General features: G+C 43.7%; 1 protein-coding gene and 1 long non-coding RNA gene across 2 annotated transcripts in view; one reads left to right on the top strand and one right to left on the bottom strand.

Moving 5' to 3' along the window:
* Positions 1-13039, top strand: part of LOC143357319 (uncharacterized) — a 283862-nt gene that overhangs the window by 8434 nt on the left and 262389 nt on the right. The gene's annotated exons all lie outside the window — the stretch shown is intronic.
* Mcm6 (minichromosome maintenance 6) lies at positions 9179-12881 on the bottom strand. The gene is made up of 11 exons (XM_076793092.1): positions 12658-12881; positions 12400-12543; positions 12051-12315; positions 11780-11982; positions 11495-11696; positions 10874-11404; positions 10497-10802; positions 10097-10418; positions 9839-9958; positions 9616-9755; positions 9179-9544 (listed from the first exon to the last, which is right to left on the bottom strand). The coding sequence occupies exons 1-11, from the start codon at positions 12747-12749 to the stop codon at positions 9431-9433; spliced, it is 2439 nt and encodes an 812-aa protein (XP_076649207.1). The 5' UTR covers positions 12750-12881; the 3' UTR covers positions 9179-9430.

Genomic DNA, 13039 nt, shown 5'->3' on the forward strand with positions numbered 1-13039 from the left:
CGAAACAACTTTATTCGACTTCTCTTCGAGGGCGTAGGATCGAGACGGCTGTCTCGATCGAGAGTCGGGCAGCGAGAGAGTACATAGGCGGTTCTCTCGCCTGCATTGCCCGAGGTTGGCAGTGCCAACCTCGTCGGAGCATATTCTCTAGGCGCGTGCCTAGGGGAATGGCGCGGCTGCGTCAATATCCCTACATACTCCCCCCCCCCCCCGAGTGTATACGACATTAAAATTAACCGCTGTTTTAACAAGGAGAAGTGTTACACATACTGCATGCACTTACAATTTTCTTTTTGTCATTCTACTCGCTTCGGCAGCGAACGTAACGCGCTTTTTATTTGTATACGTGCGGATCGTGCTGCTTCCCGTAACGACTGCAGGGTCGCCGGCAGCTTCTAAGTTCGATTCGCGAACTGCGTACGCGGGTTTTACATTTTCAACAGATACCGAACGCGGTTTACAATTGACCTCGATTTCGATAACTCTGTCGTTGACGCGTTTTAAGACTTTATGCTGTCCCGTGTATGGACGTTCAAGCGATTTCTTGAGAGTGCCTGCGCGAAGGAACACGTGCGAACATGTTGACAAATCTTTAAATATAAACACGCGCTTTTTATGTCGCTGTCCCACGGAGACAGGTTTCACTTTTCGCATGTGATCGCGAAATTCTTCGATGAATATTTGCAGGTCGGACGGGCCGTCGTCGGGAAGAACAAACTCTCCCGGAATACGCAACGTCGTGCCGTACAGGTATTCGGCAGGTGAGGACCCGGTGTCCATCACGTTGTTTCGCAACCCTAACATCACGGTGGACAGGACTCGTGACCATTTCGTGTTCGCGTGACACATTATCGCGGTTTTCAGGCAGCGGTGCCATCGTTCGATCATGCCGTTAGAGGCGGGATGGAACACGGTAGTACGTATCCGGTGACAACCGGATAGTTGCAATAACGCTGTGAACAATTTTGATTCGAACTGACTACCTTGGTCAGTTGTTAGCGTTTCTGGCGTGCCGTATCGCGAGATCCAGTGATCTACAAAAGCTCTACACACGGTGGTTGCTTCGATATCCGGCAGCGGAATGGCTTCGGGCCATCGCGAGAAACGATCGATTATTGTAAGGCAATAGTGATTGCCGTCGGAAACCGGCAACGGACCGACAATGTCCATATGGACGTGTTTAAAGCGGCTGTCGGGGGCTACGAATTCCGCAGGAGCCACGTGGTTGTGCCGCGTTACTTTGGACTGTTGACAGTCCAAGCAGTCTTTGGACCACTTAATAATGTCGCGATGCATGTCCGGCCAGACGTAACGTTTCCGAATGACCCGATCTGTGATCCTAGCACAGGGTTGTGGAAAGTGTCGAAAATCTTTTTTCTAGCCGGCTGTGGAATGTACGGACGCAAGGTTTCGCCCGTGAGGTCTGACGCGATCGCAGTGTGGGAAGGTCCCCACCTTATCTGTCGCAGGGACAACGAGTGGTCAGCGGAGCGCAGTAGTTCCTTAAGCTCGTCGCCGCTCTCTTGCATTTTGGACAGTTCATTCAGAGAAATGTTCGCGGCGAGGCGCAGCGAGTCGACTCGTGATAATGAATCGGCAACGACGTTTTCCGAGCCAGGAAGATGCTCAATGCGAGTGGTGAATTGTGAGATATACGACAACTGTCTGAGCTGTCGAGGAGATGCCTTGTCGGCTTTCTGACGAAACGCGTACGTGAGAGGCTTGTGATCTGTCACAATGCTAAATTCACGACCTTCTAAGAAGTGTCGGAAGTATTTTAGTGCCTCATAAGCGGCAGTCAACTCGCGATCGTACGCACTATAATTGCGTTGGGCAGGACTGAATTTCCTGGAGAAGAAAGCCAAGGGCTTCCAGGAGTCTTCGAGCTTTTGCTCGAGTGACGCGCCCATGCCGAAATCGGAGGCGTCAGTGACGATACGCGTCACTGCGTTTGCCGCGGGATGAGAGAGCATGGTTGCATTGGCGAGGTCACTTTTGACCCGAGCGAACGCTTCCTCAGATTTAGGGGTCCATACAATCTCGCGTTTGTCATTTTTCTTCGACTCGCCGAGGTACTCGTGCAGGGGGGCCTGCACGTCGGCAGCGTGTCGAATGCTACGTCGGTAGAAATTGGCCATGCCAAGGAACCTACGAAGATCGGCAACGGTCCGAGGCCTTGGAAAATCTGTTATGGCCTTGACTTTCTCGGGAATTGGGCTAGACCCGTGCTGGTCAATGACATGACCGAGGAACTCGAGAGATGACTTCCCGAACTCGCACTTTTGGGTGTTTAGCCGAAGACAATATTCCTGCAAGCGTTGCAGGACTACGCGTAGGTGATCTCCATGCTCCTTTCGGTTCGAGGACGCAATGAGAATATCATCAATATACGCGAATACGAAGTCTAAATCCCCGAGGGCACGGTAGATGTAACGCTGGAAGGTTTGTCCGGCATTACGAAGGCCAAAGGGCATTACCGTGTATTCGAAGAGCCCAAACGGGGTAATGACCGCCGTTTTCGGAATGTCAGACGGAGCGATCGGAATTTGTTGATACGCCCGGTGAAGGTCGAGCTTCGTGAAAACCGATTTTCCGTGAAGGTTCACGGAGTAATCGTGAAGATGGGGGACTGGATATTTATCAGGAATCGTTACCGCGTTGAGACGGCGGTAATCGCCGCAGACACGCCAGCCCCCGTCCTTTTTCGGGACGAGATCAATAGGACTCGCCCAAGGACTACTAGAAGGCCTGCAAATTCCCGAGCTGACGAGCTGTTTGAACTCTGCTTTCGCGGCGCGCAGTTTTTCCTGCGCTAGCCTCCGTGCGCGTTCCGCAATTGGCGGACCTTCGGTCACGATATGATGAAGGACGTCTTGTGGCGTACGGTCATTATTCTGTGACGGCCCAACGACGTTCGGAAACTCGGTTAAAATTCCGGCGAACGCGGACGCTGGATCGACCGATTTAACATCGCGCACGGACGAAGGTTTTACAGTGCCGATGGCGGCAATCTTCGTCATGGGGTCGGTCAGTTTGCGGAGGCGCAAGTCAACGAGCAGCCCGTAATGTTTTAGAAAATCGGCACCGATTATCGGGTACGGTACCGATGCGACGCAGAAATTATACGGGAATGAACGGCGGAGGTTGAAATTCAAAGTCAAACGCTTCTCGCCGTACGTGTCAATCATTGTCTCATTTGCCGCGTAGAGTTTATAACCCGTTGGGCGACGCGAGCCTTTGGCGACTGGCAGCAAAGAGAGATCGGCTCCGGTGTCGATTAAGAACGTGAGGCCGAGATCGCGGTCTCTTATGTGGAGACGATGAGATTCGGTACTAGACGGGCTCGCCTCCAAACAGCTAGTACTTTTCAGTTTTCCGTCTCCCAGGAGCACGGCTTGACACAACGACGCGCATCTTTCCCGAACTTCCTGTGAAACCTGCACGCGGTTTCCTTCGGCAGAGAGCGGTTTTCGCGCGATCGATTCCTACTCCGTGAAGGGGTTCGTCGGCGAACGCGACTCTCGCGGGTGCGCGAAGTGGTTATGGATGCTAGTTGGCGCGTGAGGCGGTCGACTTTCTCTTCTAACGCGCGTAGGGAGGCGTCTCGGGGCGAGACGGCAGCTATCGCGGATGTGCCTGTTCCGGAGGCCTCGACAACCTTGTCGGCTAATTCGGCGAGCTTCCGTGGCTCGGAAACGTTCGCCATGGCCAGGACGGCACGGACATGCGACGGCAGCTGTTCGAGAAATACGGCGCGAATTATTTCATCGCTGCAAGACCCGTTGTTCAGGTTGAGGAGGCGCGTCAATATCTGGGACGGTTTGCCCTCACTCAGAACTTCGCCCTTCATGAGCTGTCGGAGCTTGCTCTCGGCAGATACAGCGTAGCTAGATATGATTCGTGATTTTATTCGATCGTATAAATCCTCTGGACGAGGCGACATGAATAGTATGTCCTTGATCGTAGTGATAACGTCGTACTTCAACGCGGCCACCACTACATCAGCCATTGTTTTTTGGTTGTTAATCCTTGCCGCGGACAAGGATGACTCGACTTGTGCGAACCAAAGTGTCGGATCTTCTTTGAAGAAATCGGGCACTTTTGGCTGCCGGTATGAATCGACGCGACCCTGTAACAACGCATGGAGGAGTTCATCCTGAGTGAGCGGCGCGGGGGTAGTCATTTTGCGCGATTTCGCGAACACGCGTGTGTTCAAACGGGCCGCGAATTATTCGAAACGCGCGCTCTGCGCAGACGTACGCAGTTTCGTAAAGGCACGGTGCGACGCGGTAAACACGAACTACCCGGTGTCGTAGCGGTCACGCGAGTCGACGGGGGGATCGACACGGCATAAACACAACAACGCGAAGGTCGCGAAACGGTTGAATCAACAGGTATACGCAAATGGCTTCGTAGATATTTTCGCCACGAGATACTGCGCGGCGATCACGATCGTTTACAATAATGAGGCGAAATTTCGCATAATCAGAACGATACCTGTCGGCGCACGCATGGTTGGGCTCGTCGATAGACTGGCTGCAATGTGATGCTCGTCAAGGCGCCGGTGGTCGGTGGCTTCACGCAATTAGCGGAACTCCAGCGAGCTCGTCCTCTGAAGACGTCCAGGATGGCATCCGATGTGCAGTGTTCGACCTCGTGCAGCGAGCGGATAGCTCGCCGCCTGGAACCGGCAACAACAGCGTGCAGCGAGCGGATTGCTCGCCGCCAGGAACCAGCAACGACAGCGTGCAGCGAGCGGACTGCTCGCCGCCAGGAACCAGCAATTTCTTCCTGGTGGTCTCCGTGAAAACGTGCACCAGCTTCCGGGCACGTGCAGCGTGGTTCTCGATTTCCAAATCACGTCGGGGTCACCAGTTGTAGGTTTGAGGGTCCCGCGGATAAATGCGGAACCAAGATGCAGCCTACTCTGCACAGAACCACTGGGAGACTTTCTATCGTAGCGTGGCCAGTTGACCTTCCAAAGATTTTTAATAAATCCCACCGCTGTCACCAAAATTTTGCTATGTTGCGTCGCAGTGTGGTGAAATAGGGATTTTGGTAGTGGGTTCGAGTGCCCGTGGAGCGCTGAAGCGCTCTGCTCGTGGAAATTAAGGAATAAACTTTGTACACAGAGTTAAAGGCGAAAAACTGTTGTAGATTTATTTAGAAGTTCTTGGAGATGTAACTCCCTTAGTTCTACAATGAGTTCTGTCTCATCCTGGAGCTTCAAATCCTTTCCCAGCTTCTTCCTTCTCGTCTCGCTTCCTTAGCCAATAGGAAAATTAGAATCTTCTGGCTAGGCGTTGATTCGTCGGATCACTCGTCTTCCGGTTGCTGCTTGATGGTGATTGGTAGTGGATGGATCTTAATAGCGCACGCACGGGAGTGGGGTACGCATGAGGGTGAAGCCCCGCCAAAACGAGGGACATACATTTGATGCCGGCTTGTGGAAGGCTCTGGAAAGGTGCAATCTCTCTCTTCTGGGTTTTCGTACGGTTTCCCCAGGAGCTTGGGTAAATACCGAAGAGCGAGTGACGTCAGCGGCCGTACAAGACACCCTGCCTGTCACGTGCACCCTTGAGGAATTCTAATCATCGAGAGGATCCAACGATAAGGAGAATCCAGCCGGGAGAATTCAACGACGGGGAACCGGAAAGTAGAATCCAGCCGGGAGAATTCAACGACGGGGAACCGGAAAGGAGAATCCAGCCGGGAGAATTCAACGGCGGGGATCCAGGAAGGAGAATCGAGCAACTGCTGATAAGGAGACATCGCAAGGCCAGGAAAGCGTGATTGGTGCGCACACTGTCATTCGAGCTTCTCCTAGCGGCCGCTTGTAGCGTAAAGATCGCTAGGAAGCTTCTCCTAGTTCCTGTTTGAAGCGTGGCGACTCGAGGCCACGTAGGTAAACTGGCCCTTAACTCGTGTATGTAACGTGTTGCGTCGCCGTGTGGTGGGATGGGGACTTTTGGTGTGGGTTCGGGTGCCCGTGGAGCGCTGAAGCGCTCTGCTCGTGGAGGTTCACAAATAACTTCGTACACAGAGTAAAATGGCGAAAATAATTGTTAGAGATTTATTTAGAAAGTCTTGGAGATGTAACTCCTTCGGTTCTATAATGAGTTCTGTCGTCCTGGAGCTTCGAATCCCTTTTTTAGCTTCTTCCTTCTCGCTTCCTTAGCCAATAGGAAAATTGGGATCTTCTGGCTAGGCGTTGATTCGTCGGATCACTCGTCTTCCGGTTGCTGCTTGATGGTGATTAGCAGTGGATGGATCTTAATAGCGCACGCACGGGAGTGGGGTACGCATGAGGGTGAAGCCCCGCCAAAACAAGGGACGTGGGGCCATGTGGGACCGAACGAGCGAGAGGTCCGAGGGAGTTCCAAGAGGTCCTTGACTCGGAATTTATGACCTCTTGTCCTTAACTGATTCCGGACTTCGACTATCCCTAATTTATGTAGAATTGGAGAAGCTATTCTAAGAGGCTGCGTGACTTTCTCTAAATTCCTCAATTAGTCTCGCCGACTCGAATTTCGTCAAGGATCTCTACGGAACTCTCCCGGTCTTTCTTTACCTACTCTAAACTATCGCGCCCAAATAAAATACGTATGTATGAAATACGCGATTACGTCTTATATTTAAATTTCCCTCTCCGCGCCATTAATCGATGCTATATATATATCTAGCTATGTTCGCGTGGTCAACTGGCCACGCTACAAACGAAACAACTTTATTCGACTTCTCTTCGAGGGCGTAGGATCGAGACGGCTGTCTCGATCGAGAGTCGGGCAGCGAGAGTGTACATAGGCGGTTCTTTCGCCTGCATTGCCCGAGGTTGGCAGTGCCAATCTCGTCGGAGCATATTCTCTAGGCGCGTGCCTAGGGGAATGGCGCGGCAGCGTCAATATCCCTTCAGAACGCCGAAAACCCGGACGTGAGCACTCTCATTCCTCTCTGGTACAAGTGTGAAATTTTGTCATACAGCACCTGACAGCACCTGACAGTGACAGTGGCGCTAGTAGTGAAAAATGTCGAAACCGCGATTTGCAGTTTCAGGCGCCTCCAGCCAGGCAGTATGCCGCCGAATATTACAAATTACTCCGTGATGAAGTACAAATAGGCATTTTAGAGACCGTATAGTCCTAGATTGGACTTTTAGGAAACCAAATTGACCACTTCTGAATTGCTCATTGCGACATTGAAGCGTCAGTTTGAGCCCCTGTGGCCCTTGCAAGTTGTATACGTATATGGGTTTCTTCTTTGTGTGTGTGGTTACTGGTGGTTACAGAGAGTCATCAAGGCGGCTAAGCGGTCCAACCAATCAGATCCATATTCTTACCAGACTCTCTGTTCTTACTAGCAGTACATACTACGCTTGGTGCCACGTAAGAAGGAACCTATTTCACGCATGTCGTTGTAGGTTAGCCTTGCTGTAAAGTTTCAGCTCCCTCACTCGATCATCCACTTCGTCATGAATATTCACATAGCGGGAGACAAGTAATTTGTACTTTGTCTCGGCTTAACTCTTCACACCATATCTCTTTGCACGCTACGAACACACGGTATTATCAGAGAGGAGATCTCTCTGGTGTTATCAACAACAAGCGTTTCTACACTTAGTCGGTCTCTATATGTACCTATGCAAAAAGGTCTTCTTTGTGCATTATAACCTCACTGTGTATTTGGCATGTTACATCTCGCTTAGTAACCGGTGATCTATGTCTTGTAAACACAAATACCTAACTATTAAACGGGTACCAAAAAGCTTTCTAGATGACGAATCACAAGGAGTTCGAATCAAATAAAATGGCGAATAGCACTAGTATGAAGAATAGAACGGCGCTCACAATAGGACAGAAAATAGAAATTTCGGCAAAGTTAGAATGTGGGGTATCTGTCAGAAATTTAGCTATCGAGTACCAGATACATCCTACCACTGTACGCCGCATTCGACGAAATATAATGTCAATGCATCATCTCGCGGAACAAGGAATGCAAATATGGAAACGAAAGAAGTTACGGAAACCAGCGTTCGAAGATATAGAAAATCGTTTGTATGTGTGGTGGTTGGAACAGAAAACATTAGGAGATCCAGTCACAGACTTATTATTACATAATAAAGCATTAGAGTTGAACGAGGAGTTCGGTGGACCCTCAACGTTCAAAGCAAGTGCAGGCTGGATAGCAAAATTTAAAAACCGTCATAACATACGATTGTTGCATAAATTTGAAGAAGATGAAAGTGCTGACATGGCAGAAGAAGAACAAGCAGAACCAGAAGATACGGAAGAAGTGCATGAAGAGAAAGAACAAGTTGAATACTATGAAGAAGACACCAGCAAAATAGAAATACAACATGCATTAGAAACTTTGTCGAAGTATGCAGAACAGGCACCACGTTTCATCAAATTGACAGTAGAAAATTTAAAAGACTTTTTCCTGAGAGAAGAAACTTGAAAAAAAAAACATCAAAGGATATGCGAGAAAATGGGTTAGTCACCAATTTCAAAAAAGATAAGTTATATTTCTTAAATATGTATAATGTTCTGTTTTTATTTTGGTAGTAATTGTAAATATGTATCTGTTTACAGCATGAAAGATATTATGTGAAGAAATCAACACTATGGGTACAAAATGAAAGTGATGGATTGGAGTTTCAAGAAACTTTAAAGATCGGTACGAAGTTAAATGAACATTATAATTTAAAATGTATTTGGTTACTAATTAGTGATGAAATAATCTGGTTCTGTTGCTGTTTATTGTCTAGTGCTTCTCTAGAACCAAAACACCCAAGAAAGATGATCATTAAGTTTGGAACATCATTCTTTACTTGTAAATCAGTAAGATAAATACTGCATGTTAATATTAGAATAATTATCTTTGTAAATATTGTATATTATTTGTATATATATGGTAATAATAAGTAACACTATACAATAACACAATCATTTAGTGCTGTTAATTTTATATTAGAAATTCCTTGTAAGAGTATTGAATCCATGCCCACTCAGTTCCATGAAAGAAAAGTATTTCAAATAGTGAGTACTCCCAATTTGAATAAGGTTATGAAAATGTAATTTTTGTGATAATTAATTTAGATATTTTGCATATAAAAACTTTAAAATAATGGATTGTACAACACGTGATTTGTACATTACAGGTGGGAGACGCATATGTGAATTTTTTTAATCCACCTCTTATCTTGACGTTTATTTAAGAAAATACAAAATTAATGAGACACTTCAATCACTTTCATCACTTTTCAATAGTAAACATTTTTCCAAGTTTAAATATAAAATACAATTAATTTAAAATTACATCGTTTTAATTCAGATTACATAAAAATATAATGATCGTTGTAATGAAATTTATAACAATATTTCTATTTTGCCAGTATTAGCAATTTTTCAAAATTGTCTTCAAAATTTATAATTTAAACATCAATAATATAATTAGGATGTACTACAAGTAAAGGATCATCTTCATCTTCTGCCTCTTCACCTTTTCTTCGAAGTTCAGTTGTGTGTAGAGGTATTATAATTTGATCCTGAAAGAAAAGATTTGAACGATTCATAAAGTACAAGCTAAATCACTTTTAGTAGATGATTTAATACGTACGTGGTACGTTAGCCTATCGATAATTTTTTCAATAAAGTTTTTCCTTTCTAATAATTCTTCTTCTGAATCTATCTGGTCTTGTATTTGATCGAGATACCAAGCTACTAATTCTGTCTTTCTTAACCCGCCTTTGTTGTCGTCTATAAAAAAAATTGGTACTCTCTAGTATTTAAGATTAAAGAGATTGTCAACAGTAGATAATTTAATGTTTAAACTAATGTACCTGTAGGGAATGTTTCAGCTCGAGTTTCTTCATTTCTCATATACAATATTAACATATTGGATAAACTCTTGTATTCTTCGAAAGACATTGTTAACTTTTTCTTTTGTACCTCTTGTGTTTCTGTAGACGATACATGTATAAACAAAACTTGGATAGTATAAGGAGTAATAAGTTCTAGCTATCTTTGTTACGTGCACCAGAAAACATCAAAGAAATTATTAAACCTGAGTAAAATATAAATAATATAAAATGAATTACGTGGTGTATCAGTATTATCTATTGCATTGAGAGCAGCCATAAGTGGTGGAGCGTCATCCATATTGATATCAGGATTTCCATCTTCAGCTTCTTCTAGATCTATATCGGGTTGTTCAACGGTAACAATACTTTTGCTTAGCAAACGTTTTGCTTCTCTAACATGCCTTACAGTAACTTCATCTGAGCATTCTAATTTAGCCATAGCTTCTGATAATCTAATAAGACTTTCTAACTGTCGAACGGTAACTCTCCACTTTCCAGAACCACTACCAGTCTTTTGTCTAAGTGTCGTATAACTATCAATTAAAAAGTCTGCAGCTTCCTGTAAAATTTAAACTAATTAGAATATATTTTGTGACAAACACTTAGTTTATATATTTGAAAAAATATATATAAATACCTGGTTTAATATAGGTTTAAAGTGTTTAGCAAAATTAATGTACCTCACAATCTCTGATTGTGAGTATACTGTCTCGAAATCTTGCCAATTATCGCAGTGCAAATCGATTATTCTTTTCGCAATCGCGTTATCCACAATTTCATTGCATTCATCGACTATTATAAAAAATAAATCAAATCTAGACATGATAGGTGCCGTTAATTGAACATTCTGCTGCAAAGATTTTTTTCTATCGTACCGTCCACCAATGGGATTTGCCGCAGCTAATATAGACGTTCGAGCATTTAGAGTTGCTCTTACACCAGCCTAAAAATACATGTCTGTAATAACAAGATTTAACATAAAGTTGTAGTACAATTTAGCATATAATATAAAACCTTTGCTAATGAAATTGTTTGCTGCTCCATAGCTTCGTGTATAGCGACCTGATCCTTAGGATCCATTTTATCAAATTCATCTATACAGCAAATACCTTGATCAGCAAGCATTAAAGCGCCTGCTTCTATAACAAAATCAGGAGATTCTTCGTCTCTTACTACAGCAGCGGTTAAACCAGCGGCCGTAGATGCTTTTCCTGAAGTGTAAATTGCTCTTGGAGTAATTTCGGCAACACTCTTCAAGAGTTGAGATTTTGCTGTACTAGGATCGCCAACAATGCAACAATTTATATCTCCTCGTAATGAAGTGCCTTCTAATGTTGTCTTAGCAACTCCACCAAAAAGCATTAAAGTAATGCCTTTTTTTACTTCATCGTTACCATGTACCGAGGAAAATAAACTATTAACGAGATTTTGATAAAGATTTTTATCGCGACTCATTTCGTATATACGATTCCATTCTGCTTCGGTCATCCGTTTCTTCATCATTTCTTGCGATATTTCTTCCATGTTTGTTTCTGTTCCACCAAACTAGATAATAATATTATGTATGTATTAAAGAAGGTATTTATGAAATTTATATATAAAATTTATGTAAATTTATGAAAATTTTGTTTATACCCTGAAACTTGTCGGTGTAACACTACAGGCCAGAAATGCAGTTTTATATGTCAATTCTCTACTTCCCAGTGCTTTCAAGCCTGTTACACCTTCTCCCTGCTCGGCAGGCTTTTGACGCCTTGAACTAGCATCTGCTCTTATACCTGGGAGGGAAAGTACTCCAACATCTGGCACAACTATCATGGTGCCCGTAAAGTCATATCTAAAACAAAAAATACAAAAAAGAGGTAATTTAAACTTTTAAAACATGTCGAATGTGGTATACAATTATTTCTAATAAAATACCTATCTCCTGCTTGTATAGTTTCGACTGTTTCAGACCTTAAAATTACTTCAAGAGAGCGTGGAATACAACCCTTAGGTAATTCGGCTTGAGTTTCCTGTACTCTAATCTTTTGAAAATCTACAAATATTGAATTATCAACGTCTAGCATGAAACGTCGCTTGTTAGAGCAAACTGGATTGTGACAAATTGTTGGATTCGTGAACTGTAACACATTCTTCATATTATAGTAATGTAACAACAGATGTATTGAAATAAAACATAATATTATACCTTGAACTGTTGTTCTACATTTTTTATGACTGTGTTGCAGTCCACACAGACAAATGTACCAAGTACTAATTCGGGGTGAACAGGATGTGTTCTTATTACTTGTCCAGAAATACGTATCAATGTGCCTAATTTCGATGCATTTAACTCCCTTAATTTTTGCCTCGTTGGTACTTCTACGAAACTTACATAACATTCCTTTTCTTTTCTTAGTTCCGTTACATCTTTGACAAAGTTGTATACTGCTTGACACAGATATGGATAAACCCTGAAAACATGTAATTACTTAAGTAATAATGGTAATATAATAAATGGAATATTAATAAATGTAGAATTATAATACTTTTGTTACCTATAATATTCTTCCACTATAGTTGTTGAAAGTACTTGATTGTATTCGTCTACATCGTCAAAAGTCACTTCTAACGTGCAATGTTCTGGGCTTACAAGCTCGTTTGCTGGTTCAAGATATTTAACAACTCCATCTTCTTTAAATCTAAAAGACACATTATAGATTACAAATAAGTCATATAATAGTTTTTTGTGAAATATAATACAACCACTTTTATTCTGTACTGAGTAATGTTTTGTATTGAACTTTAAATCTTACTCTTCAAGAAAATCTTGAAATAACTTTTGACATTTAATTCCAACTTCATCTGGTACACGTATACGAGCAGTATTTGCATCACCAGCATCCATATTTTAAATATTGATATTAATATGTTTATATAGAACTACTTTATTCAATATTAGCGTTCATCCAAAAGGACGGGATGAAATTGGCGGGAATTTAATTTTGGCGCATTTTCATTTTGCTACTCCTATCCACGCAAACCAAACAGTGCCCCACCAGCTGGCTCCACATAGCGATTCAGTCCACTGAATTGCTTTACTACATAGTTATGTTTTCGATGTTCGACGACATTAATGAAAAGATTTTGTATATCTATTATTGCCTGGTTGTTAACTTTTGTTTAGCTATTACTTAG

The sequence above is a fragment of the Halictus rubicundus genome, chromosome 9 (assembly GCF_050948215.1).
Source record: "Halictus rubicundus isolate RS-2024b chromosome 9, iyHalRubi1_principal, whole genome shotgun sequence".
NCBI lineage: Eukaryota > Metazoa > Arthropoda > Insecta > Hymenoptera > Halictidae > Halictus > Halictus rubicundus.

Bases quoted from the DNA above. Each gene is read 5' to 3' on its own strand.
- Mcm6 (XM_076793092.1), bottom strand. From the start codon at position 12,749: ATGGATGCTGGTGATGCAAATACTGCTCGTATACGTGTACCAGATGAA. The intron at 10,803-10,873 runs GTTTTATATTAT...ATGTATTTTTAG, and splicing joins AAACAATTTCATTAGCAAAG to GCTGGTGTAAGAGCAACTCT. The intron at 9,545-9,615 runs GTACGTATTAAA...CTTTTCTTTCAG, and splicing joins TCGATAGGCTAACGTACCAC to GATCAAATTATAATACCTCT.